This window comes from Oncorhynchus keta, unplaced genomic scaffold (assembly GCF_023373465.1).
Source record: "Oncorhynchus keta strain PuntledgeMale-10-30-2019 unplaced genomic scaffold, Oket_V2 Un_contig_3981_pilon_pilon, whole genome shotgun sequence".
Classification (NCBI taxonomy): Eukaryota; Metazoa; Chordata; class Actinopteri; order Salmoniformes; family Salmonidae; genus Oncorhynchus; species Oncorhynchus keta.
The window spans coordinates 498203-507264 of NW_026287538.1; the positions used below are offsets into that span (position 1 = coordinate 498203).

At 39.3% G+C, this 9062-nt stretch overlaps 1 protein-coding gene across 1 annotated transcript in view; it reads right to left on the reverse strand.

Moving 5' to 3' along the window:
• LOC118383227 (prolactin receptor-like) overlaps window positions 1–8692 on the reverse strand; it is a 47142-nt gene extending 38450 nt beyond the window's left edge. Inside the window, exon 1 of the mRNA XM_052509090.1 lies at window positions 8139–8692. Within this exon, the coding sequence (XP_052365050.1) occupies window positions 8139–8152 (14 nt within the window). The 5' untranslated portion in view covers window positions 8153–8692. The remainder of the gene's footprint in view (window positions 1–8138) is intronic.
• Between the last annotated feature and the right edge of the window lie 370 nt (window positions 8693–9062).

Sequence of the window (9062 nt, forward strand, 5' to 3'; positions counted from 1 at the left end):
GTAATCTAAACTCTCCAACATGGCTCTGGTCTCAGCAACATGTTGTAATCTAAACTCTCCAACATGGCTCTGGTCTCAGCAACAGGTTGTAATCCAAACTCTCTTTATTCTGTATTTAACTAGACAAGTCAGTTAAGGACAAATTCTTATTTTCAATGACGGTCTAGGACCGGTGGGTTAACTGCCTCGTTCAGGGGCAGAACGACAGATTTTTACCTTGTCAGCTCGGGGGATTCAATCTTGCAAACTTACCAGTCCAACGCTCTAACCACCTCCATCTCATTGCACTCCACGAGGAGACTGCCTGTTACGCGAATGCAGTAAGCCAAGGTAAGTTGCTAGCTAGCATTAAACTTATCTTATAAAAAACAATCAATCAATCATAATCACTAGTTAACTACACATGGTTGATGATATTACTAGTTTATCCAGCGTGTCCTGCATTGTATATAATCAATGCGGTGCATATCGTTGCTCCAATGTGTACCTAACCATGAACATCAATGCCTTTCTTAAAATCAATACACAGAAGTATATATTTTTAAACCTGCATATTTAGCTAAAATAAATCCAGGTTAGCAGTATTAACCAGGTGAAATTGTGTCACTTCTCTTGCGTTCATTGCACGCAGAGTCAGTGTATATGCAACAGTCTGGGCTGCCTAATTTGCCAGAATTTTACGTAATTATGATATAACATTGAAGGTTGTGCAATGTAACAGGAATATTTAGATTTATGGATGCCACCCATTAGATAAAATACGGAACGGTTCCGTATTTCACTGACAGAATAAACGTCTTGTTTTCGAGATGATAGTTTCCGGATTCGGCCATATTAATGACCTAAGGCTCGTATTTCTGTGTGTTATTATGTTATAACTAAGTCTATGATTTGATAGAGCAGTCTGACTGAGCGATGGTAGGCACCAGCAGGCTCGTAAACATTCATTCAAACAGCACTTTTGTGCATTTGCCAGCAGTTGTTTATGACTTCGAGCCTATCAACTCCCGAGATTAGGCTGGTGTAACCGATGTGAAATGGCTAGCTAGTTAGTGGGGTGCACGCTAATAACGTTTCAAAAGTCACTCGCTCTGAGACTTGGAGTGGTTGTTTCCCTTGCTCTGCAAGGGCCGCGGCTTTTGTGGAGCGATGGGTAACGATGCTTCGAGGGCGGCTGTTGTCGTTGTGTTCCTGGTTCGAGCCCAGGTAGGAGTGAGGAGAGGGACGGAAGCTTTACTGTTACACTGGCAATACTAAAGTGCCTATAAGAACATCCAATAGTCAAAGGTATATGAAATACAAATGGTATAGAGATAAATAGTCCTATAATTCCTATAATAACTACAACCTAAAACTTCTTACCTGGGAATATTGAAGACATGTTAAAAGGAACCACCAGCTTTCATATGTTCTCATGTTCTGAGCAAGGAAGCTTTCTTACATGGCACATATTGCACTTTTACTTTCTTCTCCAACACTTTGTTTTTGCATTATTTAAACCAAATTGAACATGTTTCATTATTTATTTGAGGCTAAATAGATTTTATTGATGTATTATATTAAGTTAAAATAAGTGTTCATTCAGTATTGTTGTAATTGTCATTATTACAAATAAAGAAAGAAAAATCGGACGATTAATCGGTATCGGCTTTTTTTTGATCCTCCAATTATCGGTATCGGTATTGAAAAATCATAATCGGTCGACCTTTAATTCAAACCAATTAAAAATTGGATTATTAAAACAGTGTGGGGCTGAAGATGCATCAGGCATACCAGCTGAATCAAAGTGTCAACAGGAAAACATGGAGGCTTTCCTATAACTGCAGTGGACCAAGTCATACTGAACAACTGTGAGATGGTCGGTTCTGTGGACTTTTTAAAAGGTAAATGAATGACTATTAAATTATGCTGACACCAATCTAAAATATAATTTCTCCATACAGAAATAATCCAAGTCACATATTGGTCCATTTGATCAGAAAGGTGTGCTATTTAGCAATAAGCATTATCACCTGTAGCCCAACTGATGCAGCATATTGTCAATAAAGAAATAGACTGAACCATAGGGTTGATAAAGAAATAGACTGAACCATAGGGTTGATAAAGAAATAGACTGAACCATAGGGTTGATAAAGAAATAGACTGAACCATAGGGTTGATAAAGAAATAGACTGAACCATAGGGTTGATAAAGAAATAGACTGAACCATAGGGTTGACAAAGAAATAGACTGAACCATAGGGTTGATAAAGAAATAGACTGAACCATAGGGTTGATAAAGAAATAGACTGAAGCATAGGGTTGATAAAGAAATAGACTGAACCATAGGGTTGATAAAGAAATAGACTGAACCATAGGGTTGATAAAGAAATAGACTGAACCATAGGGTTGATAAAGAAATAGACTGAACCATAGGGTTGATAAAGAAATAGACTGAACCATAGGGTTGATAAAGAAATAGACTGAACCATAGGGTTGATAAAGAAATAGACTGAACCATAGGGTTGATAAAGAAATAGACTGAACCATAGGGTTGATAAAGAAATAGACTGAACCATAGGGTTGATAAAGAAATAGACTGAACCATAGGGTTGATAAAGAAATAGGCTGAAGCATAGGGTTGATAAAGAAATAGACTGAACCATAGGGTTGATAAAGAAATAGACTGAACCATAGGGTTGATAAAGAAATAGACTGAAGCATAGGGTTGATAAAGAAATAGACTGAACCATAGGGTTGATAAAGAAATAGACTGAACCATAGGGTTGATAAAGAAATAGGCTGAAGCATAGGGTTGATAAAGAAATAGACTGAACCATAGGGTTGATAAAGAAATAGACTGAAGCATAGGGTTGATAAAGAAATAGACTGAACCATAGGGTTGATAAAGAAATAGACTGAAGCATAGGGTTGATAAAGAAATAGACTGAACCATAGGGTTGATAAAGAAATAGACTGAACCATAGGGTTGATAAAGAAATAGACTGAAGAATAGGGTTGATAAAGAAATAGACTGAACCATAGGGTTGATAAAGAAATAGACTGAACCATAGGGTTGCCTATCTGCATTTACACTATTAGGCTAATCATGTACTAGATCACAAACTCTAAACAATAACTTGCTTAAAGTTAGCAATATATTGATGACTTCAATGTCACCAAAAAACTCTGTTTTAAACACTATAATGTAGTGTTACACTTAACCCCAGTCTTCACTACAGTATGTGCTCATGGTGAATCGCGGAGCCTAAATCATGTTGCCTCTAAAAGCTCTGGTGCAGCTTGCTGAGTTCGCTCATAGATGTAGGCGTGATACTCCACTTTTAACAATGGCCATTAAAACTGCTTTCAAATGTGTTTTCCAGGCGGGCCCCGGCACAATTTAACCCTTGACCTTAAATCCCTTGGTACCCAACTGATATCAGGGCTGACCAATCAGAGATCTGGGTGCCTTGCGTTCTGCCGTTACCATAGCAACACCCTCCATAGCTGGGTTCAGAAGAGCGGGGGGGATTTACAGTGGCTCTGTTGAGCTCTGTCAATATAGATGGAAGCCAAATCGATATGGTACGAAGGGATTTCACAGCTCACTGAGGCGTGTGGATCAGCCAGCAAGCAGCCAGTGCCCAGTACACATACCGGTCTGGGTCAGAGAGCTGCACTGAACCATTCAACACACACGCACACACGCACCACAGGTTGCATATACACACTGATAGCTAGGCACACACTCAAACTAATGCTAAAGCCCAACAAAAAAAGGCATATGGGCACACACACACCAAAGCACACACTCCCTGCAGAGCAGATAAAGACTAACACAGTGTGCTGTGATTAACCAGAGAAGCACTGCAGTCTTCTGCCATTAGACACCTACTAATGAATTCAGAGCCACACACTGCTTCACAAAGGAACTACTGAGATAAACACACCTCCATGGCCACCCAGCAGCCTGGCATAACTCATATGTAAACAACAACAATAAAGAAATACAAGATTGTTATCCCTCCTCTGGTTATTGACATTTTATTTGTAAATGTCAGAAATCCGGGAAGCAACAACCATTCTTCCACAAGACCAAGGAGCGGAATCAGCTCAGCTGTCAGTCTTGATCAAATCCCCAAAAAGACCATGTTTAGTTCCTTGTTAAATCTTATTCATGAAATTCATACTGAAAAACACAAGGCTAAAAGAGTAAAAGGTTTGACTCCATTACCATGTAAATACTAAGCAGAATAATTACAAATATAAATGGCATTACAATGTTTGTTACTATACTGCAGGGTTCCCCAACTAGCACGGTTTTATTTGGCCCCCCAAGTTTTCTGAGCAAAATTAAGATTATTATTATTTTTATTTTATTTTTTTACATTATCATTGTTGGACATAAAAGACTTTAAAAACACCAGTAAATCAGCTCCAATTGATTTTAATTTTTAGAAATCTGTTCCCAAGTATTCCCACGCAAAATAAAGAGACATGATTGTATAGAAATGTAAGCAAGGTTTGAAATGATTGTGTTTCAGTCAAATATTATATCTGTTTGGGATTTTTGCAGTCAATTTCCAGTCTACAATTGATCTATAATTATGTTCTGGCTCTCCAACCATCCGCTCAAGAAATAAATCATCTCGCGGCTCAATCTAGTTGATGATCCCTGCGATACTGCTATAAACGCTTGACTCCATTACCATGTAAATACTAAGCAGAATAAATACAAATACAAATGTCATTATAATGTTGTTACTATAGTATAATGTGTACACAGGTACGGTATTTATAAGATCAGTTATCATTGTTTCCTCCTTGAGCCTTAATTGATCAATCAATGTCAGATGTTGGCTGGAGAACGCACATACATCCAATCAATCAGCACCCAATCAATCCAATCAAATAAGCTCCTATCTGGACAGCAATTGGCTATTTCAATGCTTCAGATGGTACAGAACGGAGTAGGCCGACCACATACAGACATAGTCCAATTAAGAACCAATACCATCAGACATTCACTTTCATGTACCTGGGTAGCAATGAATCAGTATCAGCCACACAGAGTTTTTTTCAGCCATCAAACCTATGAGGTGTTGTACTGACTCAAACAATGTTTGAAGGGAAAATGGCAAGTTCAATTTACAGTGGCTCTGAAGAGATTTGTCAATAGAATTTCAATCAATCACACTATTGATTGATTGATTGATTGATCAATTGATTGATACAGAAAGTTGCTCCTTTGGAAGGTCAACAAGTGTTTTACAGTCCAGATAAGTCCCTGACCTAAACATATGGTCCAACAGTAATCCCAAGACACCCTCAAAGCCTTTACACGCTCACACACATGCATGACAAGGAGTATGTTAGTGGCCTTGTAACTGCAATGTAATGTTAGTGTCTGTGCATTAGTTTTAATATTCATATGTAGACTCCTTTTTTGACCATGTGACCTGACTAGAAAAAGTGTGTGTGTGTGTGTGTATGTGTACGAGTATACTGTGTATCCTCTGTATATATATGTGTATGTGTATACTGTGTATGTGTATATATGTACAGTATGTTTAAACATGCATATTCACACGTTTACGTTCCCATTTTGCTCATGCAAAAACAATCAGAGATCAAAACCCCCCAAATGATTGTAACTAGAGGAGACAGCAGCACATCATCAGAAGCCAGTTCCAAATATTACAATTGACGATTGCGTGATGTGCAACACATTTTCCCACTGTTTACTTACACACATTGGTTGAATGATCATTTCCTCCTCGGTCCTCACTGACAGAGAACGAGTCAGGACATCAGCCTCATCAGTCCTGCAGTAGACCAGTAGCTATTCTTCACACACTTCAGGTCTGTTTGGATCCGGCAAAATTACTCTGTCATGGCCGACTCTTTCACTTGAGCTGCCGTTAGCTCAGACCAGAAGGTCTGGAGAGGTACATTACACGCAGCTATCTTTGGCCTTCTCCTGACTGCACACAAGTGTGTGTGTCTACGTACTAGCATGGAGCTCCGGATTGACCCATTCTCTATCCACCTAGTTTCTGAGAAACCACAGCCCATAGCACGGTGACAGCCCCCCCGGGCAGCGTACTAACACAGGCAGGCAGACAGAGGCACGGAGGCATTCCATCGGCATAACAGAGGCACTTGGGGTCACTGATGCTGACAGAGTAGGCCTCCTTATCAAGTGGGTAGATAGATTGACACACATACACTAGCATTCCGATGCACATATTTTTTGTCCAATTGAATATGTATATTCACACACACGGACGGACGGATGCACACACGCATACACACACACACACACACACACACACACACACACACACACACACACACACACACACACACACACACACACACACACACACACACACACACACACACACACACACACACACACACACACACACGCACACACAAACATGATCTCTACTCACTCAATACATAAACCTTGGAATAACTTATTTTTCTCCTTATTTTACTGAATCAGTTATGTATTAACAGCTGTAAGGCTTCTTCATCACAATCACCCTTTGTGATTAAACAGACACCCTTATCATATGCTACATGTTTTATTAACAGGATATGATATGGAGATAAGTATTTATATAACGTTGAGGGTGTAGTGTGTTTCAATAGTCAATCTGTCAACAAGATGAATGTTTGACCCAGAGTTCCATAGTTCCAGCTTGTATAAGACATATGTTGACGACCGTACGCATGATCACTCCAGTCAACCTGGCCCATTGTGAACTGGTTACTGATACGCTTCATGGGACTGTGAATACATGCTTGACAAAGAGATGGAAGTCATCCCTGAAAAAAATTACAAAAATAAGAAGCAAGTGCATTTATTTCCCTCCTAATTATTGAGAAATTGTACATTTTTGTTGTAACCTTCTTTCATATGAAGTTGCAGCAATATCTATGTTTTAAAGGTGATTTGAAAAGGGTCTCTCTGTCCTCCAAAATGGGAGAAGAGGTACTTAACTGCATATTATGCATTTTTGCTTGTTTGTTTGTTATTTTTATGTTATTTATTTCAGGCTGTGTTTTTTATTCATGTTATTGCCAAATGAGACAGAGAGGTTGCAGATTGCACCTCTAAATTGTGTTCAGGTGATTCCTTTCTTTAAGAAATGCTATTTAAGTCATAGAAAAAGCTACTTTTCTGCCGTGTTAAGGAAGGGTTGCATTTTAGCATGACCCAAGTACAACTCCTTGACATTATGATGTGGTGCTAAAGTCTGGCTGAGCTGAGGAGCTGGTATATACAGCTGGGTAGGCTGTGGTTTGAGTTTATTATGTTTTTATTGTCACATACTGGCGCCAGGAAGGGAATTTAAGGATTTTGGGCACTGGCCAGCCAGGTTAGTAGAATGACATTTCTACTAGCCCAGGTGACATTCTCTGTAGCCAAGGGTCCAAAAGCCCAGTCTGAAAAGCACTGGCGATGGACTAGCTTCATTTCCATCCCTGGTCGGCGGTGTTGCTGCTTATCAACTTGGATGGACCCAAATGTTGTTTCTTGAAGAGAAGAAACCTTTTGATTTCCACACAAAATCTATTACAAATTAATTTACATGAACTCTGCCTTAATAAATCACATATTGTAGCCTATCAAAAACATTCAATTAACATCAGGGCTTCATACCAGAGCATTGCATCTCATAATGAATATTGATTGAATTTGGTTAGGCAGCTTTCAGATGTTATACTAATTTCATTTAAATAGCTATGCTCCAGCTCTTGATGCCTTTCCAAATGTTTTCACATGCAAATTCACATATTTCAAATATTTCACATTTTAAACAACATTCTGCATCACATATAGGCTATTCTACCATACAACTTTGTTAATTTAGAAGCTGCCTGCAATGAAATGTAGTAGACTATGCTACTATTGGTGTTAGGCTATTGCATGTAGTAGCCTGCTTTTAGTGTTAGGCTATTGCATGCGTTAGACAAATGCAGATAACTAATTAATCCATTGCAAAAATGTAGCCAATACAATGCACAGTCAGTAATAGTAACTTCACGCAGATAAAACAAAACAGAAAATTAGAATAGGCTAGACTACAGCAATGAAAACAAAAACAATGGATTTAAAAGTGACACCCGGATGTGGGAATTTACCTGAGAAATAACATGAATGTTCTCTCTCTCCTTCAGAATCTCCCTGGTCCCAAACTCTGAGCGACTGTCTGCTTCTCACACGGATTTTGCTCAATGATGGCGCACGGAATTATCAAAGAGAGCTTCGAGGAAATCTTCGGGTAGTTAGACAGAAGACCATGTCTAGTCACCCGCTTCACACGCTCATGAAATTGTGCCTTGAAGGTGAAGTCCTAAAGATATTATTCTTCAAATAATAACGAGTCACAGTGACATGCCAAAATATGTAACGCATACGCCAAACTCCTCAAACCATCGGTGTCTGTACGCGTCAACGGTTGGTTGTTCGCTATGTTCGAAGCTTCTCTCTGCAGCCAGCGCACCGGTTGGCGGTTGGTTGGCGCGCGCCTCACGGATTATTGCCCGGCCCCCTCGTGTTTTCCAATACCTTGACACATTGTTATGGCTTTCTCCCATGTATTTTTACGAGTGACCTGCGGCCAAGTTATTAGTCTACACATAATTACAAATCTGTGCAATTGGAGTCAAGTAAACGTGTCTGCTGCTGATTGCAAATTGACACACTTGGTCTTGGCAATATGACAGCTCCCCACACACACACTCAGTAAGATATGACTGAAGGCAGTTAATTTAGACGAATAATAATTTTACATGGATTTAATTTTTTGTAAGCATACTTTATGGCTCGCAAGCATGACAGGTCAACGTTAGCCTGTATTTAGGTTAGGTATCTATAGATGGTTCGTGTGTGTCCCATCTCCTATGTACTATATTATAAACTGGGTGGTTTGAGCCCTGAATGCTGATTGACTGACAGGCATGATATATCAGAATTATACCACGGGTATAAAAAAACATTTATTTTTACAGCTCTAATTAAGTTGGTAACCACTTTATAATAGCAGTAAGGCACCTCGGCGGTTT